The following is an 18,464-nucleotide window of genomic DNA, read 5'->3' on the forward strand; positions in this document are numbered from 1 at the left end:
GCTTGATCCCAGGACCCTGGGATCATGACCTGAGCCGAAGGCAGATGCTCAACCAGTTGACTGAGCCACCCAGGTGCCCCGACATTATATCTTTTTAAGGTATCATAATTAAGGAAGTCATTTCCTTGTTATATATTGAGTTTTTACTTTTCATGATAAAAATATTCTTTTATAAGCACATTTATGCAAGATGTAAGATGTAAATTGAAATAAATTCCCTTAAGTGAAAAATATTATAGGGGATAAAGCTAGAACAGTGGCAACTATAATAGGAGAATGATCTCTTCAAGTTATTTTATTTTATTATATTTTTTTTATGTATTAAGTAAGCTCTACACCCAACGTGGGAGCAGCAGGCAAAAGCAGAGGAAGAAGCAGACTCCCCACTGAGCAAGAAGCCTAACACAGGGCTTGATCCTAGGGCCCTGGGATCATGACCTGAGCCGAAGGCAGACGCCTAACCAACTGAGCACCTCGGCATCCCACTTTGTGTATTTCTTATACACAAGGACATCCCCCTACCTATATTAACTTAATGTTAGTCAGTTTAGTCAACTACCTCTACTGGATTTGGTTCTGTGCAACTTTTGGGTATTTCTAAAAATTACATTAACTTGCTAAGTAAAAATTTGCCACCATCAAACATATTCGGAATCACACACTTGGTTTGAAGATAGGCCCAGGAGAGAAGTTCCAGAAATATTTAAAGTGAAGTAGCATAATTGAAATTAATGTGAAGTCTTTTTAGCAAACAACTTTGAGGGACGCCTGGGTGGCTCAGTCGGTTAAATGTCTGCCTTCGGTTCAGGTCATGGATCCCAGGGTCCTGGGATTGAGTCCTGCATCGGGCTTCTTGCTTCTCTCTCTGCCTGCTGCTCGCCCTACTTGTACACTCTCTCTTCCACTCTCTCTCTCTCTCTGACAAATAAATAAATAAAATATTTAAAAAAAAACTTTGAAGAACACATATTTAAAATTGTTTAAAAGTTAGTTTTAGTAGGGTCACCTGGGTGGTTCAATCAGTTAAGCGGCCAACTCTTGGTTTTGGCTCAGGTCATGATTTCATGGTCATGAGACTGAGACTTGCGTAGCGCTTCAGATTCTCTGTCCTTCCCCTTCTGTCCCTACCCCCACTTGTGCACCCCCCCAAATAAATAAATAAATAAAATCTTTTTTTTTTTTTAAGATTTTATTTATTTATTTGATAGCACAAGTAGACAGAGTGGTAGGCAGAGGGAGAGGCAGGCTCCCTGCTGAGCAGAGGGCCTGATGAGGAACTTGATCCTAGGACCGATGAGGAATCATGACCTGAGCCAAAGGCAGACACTTAACCGACTGAGCCACGCAGGCACCCCAAATAAATAAAATCTTTTTTTAAAAAGTTAGCTTTAGGGGCACCTGGGTAGCGCAGTCGTTGGGTGTCTGCCTTTGGCTCAGGGCGTGATCCTGGTGTGCCGGGATCGGGTCCCACATCAGGCTTCTCCGCTGGGAGCCTGCTTCTTCCTCTCCCGCTCCCCTGCTGTGTTCCCTCTCTCGCTGGCTGTCTCTCTGTCAAATAAATAAATAAAATATTTAAAAAAAAAAAAAAAAAAGTTAGCTTTGATGTGTTTGCTTTTTAAAATTGGCTTTATTAGTTACTCCTTGTAGGTAAGGGGTGAGTCCTACCTTTAAAGATGTTACCAGTCCACGTAAAATCACTAGGACCCTTTTTACACCTGAGCAGAGGATCTATGATAGTGAAAAAGAATAAAAAAACTTTTACTATGTACATTTCTATGCTGTATTACTTTTTTTAACAATGAGCCTGTATTTTTGCAATTTAAGATAACTAATAAAAATTTGATATACAAAATATGCGACTTGTGGAGAAAATGACATGAGTATGGCTCTTTGACAAAGGTTTAAGCTGAAGTATTATGAGGATACTATAATTACAGAAATGTTATTCTTTTTTAAAAGATTTTATTATTATTTTTAAAGTTTTATTTATTTAAATAATCTCTACACTGAACATGGGGCTCGAACTCAGGACCCTGAGATCAAGAGTTGCATGCTATTCTGACTGAGACAGCCAGGTGCCCCTAAGATTTGATTTTTTAAAAATAATCTCTACACCCATTGTGGGGCTCAGACTCACAACCCCGAGATCAAGAATTGCATGCTCCACAGACTACACCAGCTAGGTGCCCCTACAGAAATGTTATTCTTGACAACTTGTCTTCAGGGTATATAAATCCAAATTGTAGGTAAAGTTGTGTGTTGTATATTTAAAGCAAAGTGTCTGTGTCTTTCCTCAGATTTTTTTGAAAGTACTAAACTAAAAGTTTTAAGAACTACTACCACAGAGTGGAAATTCTTTAGAACCTGAATAATTTAGCTATCATTATATGAGATTAAAGATATGCCTATATCCCAAATTGTGTTTTATAGTCAGTATTTTTAGTAAATTCTAATGTATTTTCCTGTAGGTGAAAAAGGCTCATATATCCTATATGAGAATCTTATTGATCTGATTTTTTTTCTTCCTATTTGAAGGTTTCTTGTTCTTCTCAAGGTCTGACAGTTTGGGTTCAGAACACTTCATATTTGTGTAGTCGAGCTGGGCAGGTCCTCCCTGTCAGTATTCAGATGAATGGCTGGATTCATGATGGTAACCTGCTCTGCCCATCATGTTGGGACTTCTGTGAGCTCTGTCCTCCAGAAACAGATCCTCCAGCTGCTAACTTGACCCGAGCTCTACCACTGGGTGAGTAGTCTCTGTGGTTGGAGTAAAGACAAGGACTTTTCTTATATAATGTTGGAAATTCCATTCCAGGAAACTCTAAGACAGGTGGAGCATCTTCTCTTCTAATTGTAGTTTTATGGGAAAGCCTCCTTCCCACCATTGTTAGAAACTGAAGGTGAGTAAACATGACACTTCCGTTTAGTAAGAGCAAGGATAAGGAGCCCTTCTAAAGGTTCTTTCTAAAGACCCTCCAATTTGGAAAAAAAAAAAAAATCAAGGTTACAAAAAGTGAATATTCCAACCATTCATTTTGAAATTAAGTGTAAAGAAAATTCTGCTCATTAAACACAAAAAGCAATTAAATGTATTTCAGTTATACAGGCATACCTCATTTTATTCTGCTTTACTTTATTGCACTTCACAGATACTGCATTTTTTACAAATGGAAGGTTTGTGCCAACTGTGTCAGCAACTCTGCCAGCACCCCTTTTCCAACAGCATTGATTCACTTCATGTCTCTGTGTCACACTTTGAGAATTCTCACAATATTTTAAGCTTTTTAATTATTATTATATTTGTTATAGTGATCTATGATCAGTGATCTTTGATTTTACTATTGTAATTTTGTTGTTTTGGGGCGCCAGGAACCACACTCATTAGAAAGTGAACTTAACTGGTAATTGTGTGTGTTCTGACTGCTCCACCAACAATTCCCATTTCCCTCCATTTCCTCGGGCCTCCCTATTCCCTGAGACACAAGAATACTGAAATTAGACCAATTAATAACCCTACCATGTCCTCTAAGTGTTCAAGTAAAAGGAAGAGTCACATATCTGTCACTTTAAATCAAAAGATAGAAATGATTCATTTTAGTGAAGAAAGCATGTCAAAAACTAGTTGTGTCAGTTAGCCAAGTTGTAAATGCAAAGGAAAAGTTCTTGAAGGAAATGAAAAGTGATATTACAGTGAATACATGAATGATAAAAAAAAAAAAAAGTGAAACATCCTTATTGCTGATATGGAGAAACTCTGGGTGGTCTGAATAAATAGTGGAAGTGGCTACACTAAACAACAGATCTTTTTTTTTTTTTTTTTTTTTTTTTTTTTTTTTTTAAAGATTTTATTTATTTATTTGACAGAGACAGCCAGCGAGAGAGGGAACACAGCAGGGGGAGTGGGAGAGGAAGAAGCAGACTCCTAGCGGAGGAGCCTGATGTGGGGCTCGATCCCAGAACCCCGGGATCATGCCCTGAGCCGAAGGCAGACGCTTAACGATTGCGCCACCCAGGCGCCCCCTTTTTTTTTTTTTTTTTTAAAGATTTTATTTATTTATTTGACAGAGATAGAGATAGCCAGCGAGAGAGGGAACACAAGCAGGGGGAGTGGGAGAGGAAGAAGCAGGCTCATAGCAGAAGAGCCTGATGTGGGGCTCGATCCGATAACGCTAGGATCACGCCCTGAGCCGAAGGCAGACACCCAACCGCTGTGCCACTCAGGCGCCCCTAAACAACAGATCTTCAATGTAGATGAAGCTTCCATTGGAAGAAGATGCCATTGAGGACATTTGTAGCTAGAGAGGAGAAGTCAATGCCTGGCTTCAAAGCTTCCAAGGACAGGCTGGCTCTCGTTAGGGGTGAATGCGGCTGATGACTTGAAGTTGAAGCCAGTGCTGATTTACCATTCTGAAAATCTCAGGGCCCTTCAGATTTATACCAAATCTACCCTGCCTTTGCTCTGTAAGTGGAACAACAAAGCCTGGATGACAGCACATCTGTTTGCAGCATGGTTTTTACTATTTTAAGCCCAGTGCTGAGACTTACTTCTCAGAAAAAAATGATTCCTTTTAAAATAACTGCTCATTGTGAATCCACCTGGTCATCCAAGAGCTCCGATGGAAATGAACAATGAGATTCATGTTGTTTTCATACCTGCTATTATAGCATCCATTCTGCAGCCCACAGATCAAGGGGTAATTTTGACTTTTGAGTCTTATTATTTAAGAAATATATTTTATAAGGCTATAGCTGCCATAGATAGTGACTCCTCTGATGCATTAGAGCAAAGTAAATTGAAAACCTTCTCACAAGGATTCACCATTCTAGATATCATTAAGAACATTCCTGTTCCAGGTGCTTGGGTGACTCAGTCGATTAAGCATATGCGTTCGGCTCAGGTCATGATCTCAGGGTCCTGGGATCGAGCCCCGCTTCCGGCTCGCTGCTCAGTGGGGAGTCTGCTTCTCCCTCTGCCTGCTGCTCCCCTTGTTTGTGTTCTCTATCTCTCTCTGGCAAATAAATAAGTAAATAAAATCTTAAAAAAAAAGAAGAAGAAGAAGAAGAACATATGTGTTTCATGGGAAGAAGTCAAAATACCCACATTCACGGGAGTTTAGAAGAAGTTGATTCCACCCTCATGGATGACTTCGAGGGTCCAAGACTCCAGGGGAGGAAGTAAGTGCTGGTATGGGGGGAATTAGCAAGAGAACTAGAATTAGAAGTGGAGCCTGAAGATGTAACTGGATTGCAGCAATCTCTTGATAAAACTTGAATGGATGAGGAGTTGCTTCTTATGGATGAGCAAAGAAGGTGATTTCTTGAGATGGAAACTACTCCTGGTGCAGATGCTGTGAAGACTGTTGAAAGGACAACAAAGGATGTACAGTATGACATAAACTTAGTTGATAAAACATCGGCGGGGTTTGAGAGAATTGACTCCAATTTTGAAAGAAGTTCTACTGTGGGTAAAATGCTATCAAACAGCATCCCATGCTACAGAGAAATCGTTTGTGAGAGGAAGAGTCAATCAATGTGACAGGATTCATTTTTGTCTTATTTTAAGAAATTTCCACAGCCATCCTGATCTTCAACAGCCACCACCCTAACCAGTCAGCAGCCACCAACATCAAGGCAAAACCCTCCACCAGCAAAAAAGATGATAACTTGCAGGGAGTCACTAGCATTTTTGAACAACAAAGTACTTTTAAGGTCTGTACATTTTTTTAGACATACGCTATTGCACACTTAATAGACTGCAGTACAGCGTAAACACAACTTTTAAAGGCACCAGGAAACAAAAAAAGTCATTTGACTTGCTGTATTGCAATACTTGCCTAATTGTGGTGGTCTGAAACCGAATCCGCAGTATCTCCGAGGTATGCCTGTGTTATGAGTAGGTGAGGTAAAAGAAAGGGAAAGATGCTGGAAAAGGTGCTTAAAGAAGGGATTGACATACCCACAAAGAAGAGAAGGGTGCAAGGACACACAAATATGCACAAAGCGAGATAGAAAGACAGGCTAGTAGAGACAAAGTGGTTTTCACGGAGCTGTATTTTTCTCATTCTGATAGACTCCAAAGAGTAAAATTTGGAACAACGGAACAAAGTCATAGGGAGAGAGATTCCAGTTAAATATTTCTGATCCTTAGTCCCAGAGAGGAATGGAAAGAACTGCCTTGAGAAAAATCCATCTCCCATTACTGAAGATGGGTAGACTGAGACTGAGGACCCATTTCTGAGAGTTATAAAAGCAAAATTCATGAATTCTCAAAGCTCTGACCTGAGGTCTATGAGATTTTAATTAAATGACCTATGTGATTTTTATGGCAGTTTGACATTTTAGAATATGAATAATAAAGATCTTATGCACTGTTTCATTTTTTCAGTTGGAGGTATTTTTTAAATGGAACTGTGTACCCCTTTGCCTGTTCCATGGTCTGGTTGAAAATGGAGGGCTGCATTCATTTATACTTCAGAGTTTCTCCACCTCTAAAATTTAGTTTCCTTTCTTTCCCAAATCCTGGGGGCTTTCTGCAAATATGAACTGTTAGGTAGAGTGTGAGTTTTAGAAGACTGGTACTTATTGGGGTGCCTGGGACCACCTCCAGGTTTGGTGATTCTCTAGGACTCACAGGACTCAACCTGTAGTTGTACTTATGGCTAAGATTTGTTAAAGTGAAGACATAACAAAACAGAATCAGCAAAGAGAAAGGGGGCAATAGGGTGAAGTCTGGTGGAAACCTGTTCTCAGACACCAGCTAAACCATCCTTGCAAGCACGACTTTCAAAGGATGGCAGTCTCAGGCCTGCTATGTTAACTTTTTTCTGAACAGAACTTTAGGGAGTCAGACATATTTTGCAGTTATAATAGTAATGACACAATGAATTGTTTGAAATGATGTAAGATCTTAGGTCCTGGGGTGCCTGGGTGGCTCAGTTGGTTAGGTGTCTGCCTTTGGCTCAGGTAGTAATCCCAGGGTCCTGGGATCGAGCCCCACATGGGGCTCCCCACTCAGTGGGGAGTTTGCTTCTCCCTTTCCCTCTGCCCCTCCCCCCAGCTTATTCTCTCTCTCTCTCTCTCTCTCTCAAATAAATAAATAAAGTCTTTTAAAAGAAAGAGATCTTAGGGACACCTGGGTGGTTCAGTCAGTTAAGCGTCTGCCTTTGGCTCAGGTCGTGATCTCATGGTCCTGGAATGAAGTCCCACATTGGGCTTCTTGCTCAGCAGGGAGCCTGCTTCTCCCTCTGCCTGCCACTCCCCCTGCTTGTGCTCTCTCTCTCTGACAAATAAATAAAATCTTAAAAAAAAAAAAAAGGTCTTAGGTCCTTTGGTGTGGTAAATAGTATAAGTAGTGTTAAATACTCTTAGTTAACTTTTACTTTTAATATGAAGCTGGTAGGATGACTTAATTTTGTTGTTACTGTTAAATTGCTTTGGCTAGAATAAGAGGGCTTCTGAGCCACAAGTTAGGTGGTTCTGATGGAGTTCCCATCCTCAGGCCTAATCTCAGTTAGCTATAACAGTCTGTCACCATTTCATTGTCCAAGATGTGAGCAAGGATTGAACCACTGGCAGAGTTGAAATAGTTATTCCAGCTGGTTCATGGGTAAGAATCTTAGGAGTATAGTAGAAGAATGTCTAGGAATGAGAGAAAATCCAAACCAGGTCAAGGGGCTATGAGATGATTATTTCCTGTCCTTGGAGCATGACAAAGACAAGTGAGTCTATTAAAAGGAGGTGGGGGCTAGAGATTGCAAATCACCTGCCCCCTCCACCTGCACAGTCTGCACCTTAGACTCTGCTTATCCTACTCCTTCTCTATCAGTCACCCTTCTGAAATGGTGTTGCTATAATGTGATTGATTTCTCTGTTAACTTGCCCATTTCTATGAGGAAGCATGCTCAAAAGAGCGTTGCAAGCACCAAATCACTACTACAATTTTGAAAAATACGTGAATATTACAAGAATAGATACATTTTAGGCATTGTTTTTTAAATATACACATTACTGTTGAAATTCTAAAATATCCTGACTTAACCATATTTGTCAATGTGTTCACTGAGCATATTGAGCCTTTATTGAAAATTTATTGAACTATGTGCCAGAAACCATGACAAATGTTTCTTTCAGGTAAATAGTTTGTTTCTGTTTAATACTTTTTTATGTCCCACTAAACTTGTAAAAATATTATGATGCTTTAAATGTACTTGTGTGAGAAATACTTAATTAGAATTAATCTATGATGAACCTTATTAAACAAATGACTGCCCGTAATCTGTCTTAGGAAAGTATTTTTTTAGGTTTTTAAGCATGCCTATAAAACATTAAAAATGCTAATATTCTGGAGAAAGTGTAAAAGATATTCTCCCTAAATTCTTCTGATTTTTGTTATTGTTGTTCTTAGGTGTTAGTTCGCATAGCCTTTTCTTTTTCTTTTTTTTTAAGATTTTACTTAATTATTTGACAGAGAGAGAGAGACAACCAGCGAGAGGGAACACAAGCAGGGGGAGTGGGAGAGGAAGAAGTAGGCTCCCAGCACAGGAGCCTGATGCGGGGCTCCATCCCAGAACGCCGGGATCACGCCCTGAGCCGAAGGCAGACACTTAAGGACTGAGCCACCCAGGCGCCCCTAGCCTTTTCTTATATTTGTAATTTCTTTTAGAATGTAAAACTCTGGGGGCGCCTGGTGGCTCAGTCAGTTAAGTGTCTGCCTTCGGCTCAGGTCATGATCTTGGGGTCCTGGGATGGAGCCCCTGCATTGGGCTCCCTGCTCAGCGGGGAGCCTGCTTCTCTCTCTGCCTACCCCTCCCCCTGCTCGTGCTCTCCCCCCCACCTCCTCCTCCTTGCTCTCTCTCTCAAATGGGTGGGTAGAAATCTTAAAAAAAAAAAAAAAAAAAAAAAAAGAATATAAAACTCTGACTTTCTTTTCTCCTTTTTTCTAGTTGTCACTTCTAAATGCTAGAGTGTGGTTAGATAGTTGCTCTATATTGCCTAAAATAGTTTCCATTAGTGACTATGAAAGATTTATTTCTGAGTTCTTTCAAGTCTCTTCAGATTGTAAGGGTTGTTTTTGTTTCCATTTATTGAATGCTAGACACTTTGCCAAGTGCTTTATGTCTGTATCATTGCATTTAACCATCACAAAACCTAATGAGGTAGGAATTATTGTTTTACACATGAGAAAACTAAGGTATAAAGAGATTTAGTAATGTATTATCCATGAACTAATAAATAATGATGTTCAGATAAAAACCCAGATCTTATTGTCTCTAATTCATTTTGAAACCCTCTTTTTGAATCTTTTCATTTTAATTAGTACTAGTACTAAAAGTGCAATGTTTTTGAAGAACAGATGTTCCAGAACTGCCATTAATGTTTTAATTGCTTGTTAAATTTTAGTACCAACAGTAGATAAACAGTGCCTACTTCTCCTGTTTCCTTTGGGCCGAATTAAAAATCAGGAGATAAAGGGATATGCCTATGTTATTAGGCACTCCAGGGTCTATTCCTTAATGCAGCCCAGACCACTCTGCAACAACTCTGGGTTGATGGAAATGTTCCATAGTTTTCACTGTCCAGTACAATAGTCATTAGTCACATATGACTGTTGAGCATGTAAAATGTAGTTAATGTGAGAAACTATTTTATTTTAATTAATTTAGATTTAAATAGCACATATAGCTATGGCTGCCATATTAGATAGCGCAGTCCTAGGTCAGAAGTTCTCAAACTTTAGCATACATCAGAATCATGTTAAAATCCAGAGTTTCAGGTTCAAAGGATCTGGGTTGGAGCCTGAGAATTTGCATTTTTAACAAGTTCCCAGGTGATGCTGATATTGTTGACACAAGGACTACACTTTGAGAAGAACCATTCTTAGCTAAGTGGGATTTTTTTTTTAAGATATAACGAATACCAGCATGATTCCATTGTGGAAGCATAGATGTTCCCCGTGGTTTACCTGGCTTACAGGCAGTAAAATAATTTTTTTTAAATACTTGTTCCACACTGCATAGTGCTCAAAAGTGCAAGATGCTGTGCCATGACATTATCATTCTAGTCATTCTATAGCTGAAGATCAGTCCTATTTAAGCAAGTCAGACTTGAAGACTTGGTTGGTTTTTTATTGATCAAGATACTTGACAACTTATTCTAAAATAAAGTCAGGTTGGGGCGCCTGGGTGGCTCAGTCGTTGGGCGTCTGCCTTCGGCTCAGGGCATGATCCCGGCGTTCTGGGATCAAGCCCCACGTCAGGCTCCTCCGCTGGGAGCCTGCTTCTTCCTCTCCCACTCCCCCTGCTTGTGTTCCCTCTCTGGCTGCCTGTCTCTCTCAAATGAATAAATAAAATCTTTAAATAAATAAATAAATAAAATAAAATAAAATAAAATAAAATAAAATAAAATAAAATAAAAAAGTCAGGTTGACCTGGTCTCTTGACTGCAATAAAAATGTTTTCCATTCTGAGAATTGTTTTGGGAAGTCATTTTAGCCTGGAGAACCACTCATGGCTAAATTAAAATATATTCCTAGTGCCCAAAGCCCATAGAATCTTCTGCCATTTCTTTCTTTCTTTTTCTTCCTTCCTTTCTTTCTTTCTTTCTTTCTTTCTTTCTTTCTTTCTTTCTTTCTTTCTTTTTTTAAGATTTTATTCATTTATTTGAGAGAGAGAGCACAAGCAGGGGAAGTGGCAGGCAGAGGGAGAGGGAGAAGCAGACTACCCACTGAGCAGAGAGCCCAATGCAGGACTCGATCCCAGGACCCTGGCATCATGACCTGAGCTGAAGGCAGATGCTCAACCGACTGAGCCACCCAGGCACCCCTCTTCTGCCATTTCCATATCAGCCTGGGATACTATGGATAGATGGGTAGATATTTAGAGATCAGGGACCATATGTCCTGGTTTACCTGGGACAGTCCATGTACCTGTGGTCTTGGTATAATTATTAATAGCATTCCCCATGTGTTAATCAGAACAATTTAGTCGATCTAAGCAAATTTTATTCCACACTTCATAAAGCAGGCAGTCTCCTTCTCAAGAGTACAGAGAACTGCAAAATAAGGGAAAAGGACTGCAAGCAGGAAACAAGGAAGAAGTACTCAGGTTAAGTTGATTTGCTGGGGTGGCATATCTGACCTTATTTAGAAAGATGAAAGGAAAAGGAAATACGTGCGGGTCCCAGAGTTGGCTTGGCAGTTGAAGGTTAGCTTACTTGTTATACTGTGTTTCTGGTCAAGTGGAGGGACACAGAAGTTATCTAAGTTTCAGTTTGCTGACACAGTACCACAGGTACGAGTGGCTCCATCTTGGGAAATTTATTGCAACACTTGTCTCAAAATGCCCTGATTTGGAATGATGAATTATAGGGTCACCCTACTTAGAAAGGACAAGAAAGAATAGAGGAAGAAGGTCCTGCATCCCATGTCAGAATAGCAAGATATTAATTTACTTTCCTGTGTAGCACCTTGAGCTTTGTCAGGATACTTCCTGAAGACACTTCTTTCTTTTGGGGTGCTGCTTTTAACCTTGATATGGTGGGTACATCATCTTTTCTTCCTGCATAAAGTATTTTGTTCTGTTTCCATAAGTGTATAAAAAATGACTTTGCGTATCTAGGTTTCAAGAAGTTATTCTTGATTCTACCTTTTAATAGTCACCTGTACTCATCTGTCAATTTTTAGTTGGTATGATTTATTCCAAAAATGTCTCCAGAAAGTCAATTTCTTGTTTTCAACCCTAGATCTCTGTTCCCGTTCCTCTAGCCTGGTGGTCACCCTCTGGCTTCTGCTAGGCAATCTATTTCCTCTGTTGGCTGGATTTCTTCTTTGTGTATGGCACTAGGAATGGAAAAGTGGATTCTCAAGACATTCCTTTGTGTCACGTTCATCTGAACAAAGCACAAAACCTGGGAGAGTGCCAGCCTAGGCAGATGGCAGAAGTGGCGTTCCTGACTTTGGCTTGGAAGCATTGACCACAGTCAGATTTTGAAGCAGAACTTCACAACAGTCACTGTTCAGCAGCGCTACAGCCTCAGAGCTTGGAGGAGGAGAAGGAATTCTAAATCACACGTCTTTGTCAGGATATATAACCTGCCTGAAGTTTACCTTTGGAAATGGGATAATTGGTGAAATTTTCAGAGTAATTACATACCCCAGCATTTCATTAACCTAAAATGATGGGAAAGCTCATCATACTGCAGTAATTTAAAAAATGGTTATTACAAGATTATAAATTGTGGATCCTGTTCTCAAAAGTATTAATTGTCTTTTGACTTACAGAAAGTAATTGAATTGGGTTTCTACATCACTATTATACCTATATTGAGTTTAATGACTGTGCATGGTACACTTAAATCATTGTTCTCAATCTTCTAAAAGGTTTTTTTTTTTAATTATGTTTTGCTTAATCTATGATTTAACCGTGCTTGCCTTTTTTAAACCAGTTGTGTGGCAGTTTGCTATTGAACCTTCACAGGTTGGTAACCCTCCCAGTCGTATTCTCCAGTAGTTTAATCATGACTTGAAAAACTGTGGGAGCAGAGAAAGAAAAATACTCTGCCCTGTAAAAACATTGAAGACATGCAAACAGAAGAAAACATAACTCTATGTTTTTCACATAATAATTATGATAACCGTAATCCAGCAAAAGTAGAACCATTCCTTTTTGACCAACGAAGATAAAAAGAAATTATGGCACTGCGCATAGAGAGATAGGCAGTTATTTTCAACTGGACTAAGAAATTGTTACAGAAGAATTTCTACTATCTGAAAATTATATATAAGAAGAAAAATACAAGTCAAAACAAGGTGGTTTGAGTTGTTTACTAATAGCAAAGTGTAGGTTTGGTGTAGGGCCAATTCAGTAGGGCTCCCTTTACCCACAACGTAAGGCTCAGTCCACAGAGGTCAGAAAATTGCCTGTGCTTTAAAAGGAGGTGATGTTCTTGACTCGATGTGATTTCTGCCCAGTGCTCTGAATGTCAAAGTGAAGAAGTTCAGTGAAGTGCAGGTAAATGGCAAGTAACTATGACTTTCTTAAGGTAGCCAAATGCCTGGTCATCTAATTAGTAATGCACATGAATGGATGAAGGAGATTCCCACTGTCCCTACCTACTATCCAGAGAAACCACAGACAAGGGAATGGGTTTGGCAAACAAAAAACAAAACAAACCATAAAAGGAGGTGATGTTTTTTGCTTCCTGTTTTTGACACTCCTCCTGTTACCATGTAATCCCAATTTGAAATTTTTTAATGATGAGTAATGCCCAGTTGTTCTCTCTAAAACTAATGAAGTCCTGCGGCGTTATAAACATAACTCCTGGACAAGATTTTTTCATTCACTCATTCATTTATTCATTCATTCATTGGCCTTTTAATTCAGCACTCCATTTAAGAGATTGTGCTAAGTGAGCAAGCAGTATAGTTACCAAAAAGTAATTCCAACTCACTGTTTGGTATTGGAGCCAAACTGCAAACCCAGCATAGAGGAAAGACATCTTTTTCTAATGCATAAATTCTAAATATGTGTTTGCATGCAGTTTTAAATTGGAGGTATTTGTCATTGTAAAAAAAAGCTGGGGGTCTCTAGCATAGCTGACTTCAGCTAAAGAGAAATTAATAGTAATGGTGTCAGGCCAGTCCTCAGTTTTCTGCCTTTGTCACACATTACTTTAGAGGTCAGAGAAAAGTATAGAGTATATTTTTTAAGAAAATTATAAAACTCTAAACTTATATATCAATTGTGATTATAAATCATCCTGCAAAGTTGTATAAAGAATTTCACCAAAAATATGATGGATAATATATTCGAGATTCACAGGGGTAGGTTCAGTTATATTTTGACTGTTGTGCAGTAATGCCATTTAGGTAGTATTGTTTCCGAGCATGGTGCTTTTTATACTTGAAATATATTTTTGCTTTATTTTTTATTGATATAATTATATTTGCACTAATGACTTTCTGGAGAAAATATTATAGATGACATTTTTTCTATATATATATTTATTAAGCTTGGAATCTGATACCCTAGTGTTTTCTCTGCACAAATAAGGAACTTGATAAGGTATGAGGCTAAGAAATCTTGAGTTTCTGAGGGTAACTAATGCTCCTCTTCAACAAGTCCTGAGAGTGGTTCTTATCGCTGATTCTTCCTAGTGTACTCTGTGGAGACTTAGAAGGCCACTGTACCTGTAAGAAATGTTAAGAGGAACATTTGAGTCACTTAGAATATGACCATATTCTAAAAACAGACTTAAAATCTGAGATTCCAATGCAGAATTAGTGGGATAGAACTCAGCTTTGAACTGAAGAATTCGGAATGGCCTAAATGTTGGTATCCTGTGGCAGGATGCCTTTTCTGTTAACAAAAGCAGTTCACTGAGAAGACTAGCAGACTGCAGCCGTGGTGGAAGTGAGGGGGCACGGAAGGAGAATGAGGAGGAGCCGATTTGGGGACAGTAGATTGGAGTCTTTCTGACTCAAAAAGTGTGGAGTGCATATAAAAACGGACTAGACTACCTCAGTTTTCAGTTCAGATTTAGGTTCATTTTGATAGTATTAAGGTCCCAGTTGTCAAAAATAACAACTGAATTTGTCTATCAGGTTTTCAAGAACAGAATTTACAGGAAGGCAGCAGAAGCCATGTCAACAGACTTGAGCTGACAGCTTTAAAGAAACTGGGAAGCAGTTAGGGTAGTCTTAAGGTAGGCCTCTCTAATATTCTCCTGAAGAACATCTTTTTCCCTTACTTATTTCTTAAGGATATTTATTTTTGTTAAGACCAAATAGGCATTCTTAAAATGTTATAAATTATGCTTGAAATTAGTTTCAGCCTAGTATGTTGGCTTAGAGTTTATCAATATTTGAAGATGAAACATAAATTAATGAAGTTTAAATGGCTTTAGGAAGATACATAAATAAACACATCTGAGTATTCCATAAAATTTTATCAATATTCTCCTCAATATTAGAAGACCAACTGTAAAATGACTAGCTGCTTTCTCAGATTCTTTTAGCTCTAATATTCTATGACTAACGCTCATCCAGACTCGGTAGGTCACTGCTGGCTCTGATCTGCGTCCTGGAGTATGCCAGCTTTCACGTCGTGGTCATTATAGTGTCTTGTGCTCAGTGTCGTAGCGCTGTCCATGTCCTTGGACACTGAATGGAGAGAGGAGCCATCTCTGAGGGCATTTGAGCTGTCCTGGTAAAGGAGGTGGACTTTAGTCATAGCCCCACAGACCCATTTCATAGTGGGCATTAGTCATTCATGCCATGTCCTTGCAGCCCTGGAGGACGAATATATTTTAATGAAGTCTGTACTAATTCTGAGGAAAGAACTTACCTGAATGGACGATGTCTTTTTTTTTTTTATTCAGTCAGGATAAGGAAGGAAGTGATGAATTATTTTCTTTTATGTTTACATTTTTGGTAAATAGGAAATTTAAGAACTAATCTTTATTTGTGTTTTTGAACTTCAAGTGTAATATATTCCTTAGTAAAAAAATCTCCAACTTTAATAAAAATGTAAACTAATCTGTATCTTGTCTTTACTTATCATCAGTTTTTAAAACCTGGATGAAGAACACAAGCCATGTGCATTGTTTGGGGAACCCAAGGTGTTAATTGTGAAATAATTCAATTTCTACTTTAACTGGACTAGAATTGTCCTACTTAAAGAATGGGGACAGGTCTTATGTAAAACTATAGGGAGTAGCCCTCCTCAAAGAGTTATGTAGGAAAGAGAGCAGTCAAAAACAATTCAGGGCAAGCTCCTCTGGCTGCAGATTATCCCAGTCCCTTTTGTTTTACGCTGTGGGCCACGAGTCTCGTTGCATGAGCACCTGGCACAGTCATGTACCACACTCTGTGCAGTAGCAGCAAGTAGACAGTGACTGTAGTCTTGCGGTGTGAGTTCTCTTCATAACCTGAGTGTAGTTTGAGAAAGGATATCCTGGACATGCCTTCACCATGTGCCCTTGGGGCCATTCTGCCCTGTGGCATGGACCCAAGCACTTTGTGACCTAATTGCTAAGCTGAGATCTTTGTGGGAAATTTTAATAATAATATTTAGATTTTTAAAGGTTTGAATATTTCATAAAAGTAGCTGAAACTATATGTAATTAATTACTTCAGGTAATTGATTAAGCCAATATTAATTGCATAGCATACTGAAAATGAAGCTGTCTTATAATAAACATATATAACACTGTTTACCTTTTGGTATGTTCATCAAATATAGTTTATTTAGTAGGCCTATTCATAAGCTGTCTTTTGTCTACAACCACTCTGATAGATTTGCCTAATTGGAGGGGTTTATTTAAGTCAGCTTAGTTAAGTGTTTGCCCAGAAGTTCATTCTTTAAATTAAATTGGACATATTTGGAGATGGTAGTCCAAATATGTGCTCTGATGTTCTAGTAGATAGCCACTATTTCCATTCTATATAGAAATGGGTTTTTTTTTTCTGCCTATAGACATTAATATATCTTAGGTTCAATGCCACTTTAACACTCAATGCCACTAATAGTCAGTTTTTTCAATTTAGAAACAGTGACTCAACAACCTTCTGACATTATCACATTTGGAAATACTCAAATCACAGTACCTGAACACCTCCTGGCTTCCTCTTGCTCACCCCATTAGGTTTCGTAGTGACATTTTAAGAAGGCTACAATCATTTTCACATGCGTTCACGCATATGGTTGTTCTTGAATGTGTATACAGTGAAGGTTTTGATGTATTTGGCTGAGGTCATGAAAATTTAATGTGAGTGAGATAACCACGAAGAATAGAGTTTACTCTATTGTCACACGCCTCAGCACAGTTTGCCACCCCAGTCTCCAGAGTCTTAAACAGATTATGCCACTATACTAAAGTGATTTGGGGGGCGCCCTGGGTAGCTCAGTCAGTTAAGCATCCAACTGTTTTTCTTTTTTTAATTTTAATTTTTTTTTTTTAAGTAGGTTCCACACCCAGCGTGGAGCCCAACATAGGGCTCGAACTCACAACCCTGAGGTCAAGACCTGAACTGAAATCAAGAGTTGGATGCTTAGGGGCGCCTGGGTGGCTCAGTCATTAAGCATATGCCTTCAGCTCAGGGCGTGATCCCGGAGTTCTGGGATTGAGCCCCGCATCAGGCTCCTCCACGGGAAGCCTGCTTCTTCCTCTCCCACTTCCCCTGCTTGTGTTCCCTCTCTCGCTGGCTGTCTCTCTCTCTCTGTCAAATGCTTAACTGAGCCACACAGGTGCCCCAAGCATCCAATTCTTTTTATTTTTAAGATTTTATTTATTCATTTGACAGAGAGACAGCCAGCGAGAGAGGGAACACAAGCAGGGGGAGTGGGAGAGGAAGAAGCAGGCTCCCAGTGCAGGAGCCTGATGTGGGGCTCGATCCCAGAACACCGGGATCACGCCCTGAGCCGAAGGGAGACGCTTAACGACTGAGCCACACAGGTGCCCCCCCAAGCATCCAATTCTTGATCTTAGCCCAGGTCTTAATCTCAGGCTCATGAGGCCCAGCCTGGAGCCTACTTAAAAAAAAATAAATGATTTGGTCAGTTGTGAAGTTTTATGTTTGCTATTAAGTAAATAAAATCTGCATTTCTTGTAATAGGCTTGACAAAGGAGTGAAGAGGGAGCCAGTAAGTGCTATATAGGTGTTAAATAACCCTTACGGATAAGTATCTTCACAGTGAAAAAAAAAAAAGAAATGTCTGAAGCAAGTCACTGCTCAGACTGAGGTGAGTTCGTGGCTTTGCCACACTGGGATTTCGCCCCAGAGCCCCTGTACCAGTACTGTGCACCATGCTGAATCTCCAGAGATGGGAGGTTTTCTCTGTTTTTGTCTCATTTATCCTCTCACTCCACCCCAGGCTGTGGTCATGCCTCCTGCTTCCCCATAATCAGTTTAAAACAGCCCAGTTTTCTCAAGTGTATGTACGTAATCTATTTGGTGGCATCATTGCCTGGGAGTGGTGTGGGGGATCCTATCCATCCATCATTTCTCAAAGACTGATACAGAGGGAGGGAACCAACAGCTCTCACTAATCCAGTAGAAACCAGAAACTCCCATGCCCCTTCAGTCTGCTCCTGCTGTTTTATAATTTCCATACCACGTGACATTCAGTTTCTGGGTCGGGAATGACGGTGTCTGGTGTGGCTGCCCATGCACCATGGCCCAAGGGGGCCTGGTAGTGAAAATGAGTAGGCTGGAGTCTACGGAGCTGAGGAACACAGTGGGTCAACTCCAGGGTGGATAGGTACCACCTGGGTGTGGCTGTCAGATGCTAAAAAAGCCAAAAGCATAGATGCAGAAATCATTTAGTCCAGAAGCAGAAACAGTGAAGGTGAATCTATATACAGGGGAAAAAGAAGTCCTAGAATTAGTCAAAGTTTAGGCTAACGGGACCAGAGAAACAAGAGTGAATCCAGAATGACCAGACTACATTCTCTTGGATTGGGAAGCG

At 39.7% G+C, this 18,464-nt stretch overlaps 1 protein-coding gene across 3 annotated transcripts in view; it reads left to right on the forward strand.

Annotated features, from left to right (window-relative positions):
- LMLN (leishmanolysin like peptidase) overlaps window positions 1–15,532 on the forward strand; it is a 74,881-nt gene extending 59,349 nt beyond the window's left edge. For 2 of the 3 annotated variants that reach the window (XM_026495365.4, XM_026495361.4), the window contains 2 exons: window positions 2,536–2,746; window positions 11,740–15,532. In XM_026495365.4, coding sequence (XP_026351150.1) covers window positions 2,536–2,746; window positions 11,740–11,840 — 312 coding nt within the window. In that variant the 3' untranslated portion in view covers window positions 11,841–15,532. The remainder of the gene's footprint in view (window positions 1–2,535; window positions 2,747–11,739) is intronic. The other variant, XM_026495363.4, reaches the window with a different exon arrangement.
- The last annotated feature ends 2,932 nt before the right edge of the window (window positions 15,533–18,464 follow it).

This window comes from Ursus arctos, unplaced genomic scaffold, assembly GCF_023065955.2.
Source record: "Ursus arctos isolate Adak ecotype North America unplaced genomic scaffold, UrsArc2.0 scaffold_4, whole genome shotgun sequence".
Classification (NCBI taxonomy): Eukaryota; Metazoa; Chordata; class Mammalia; order Carnivora; family Ursidae; genus Ursus; species Ursus arctos.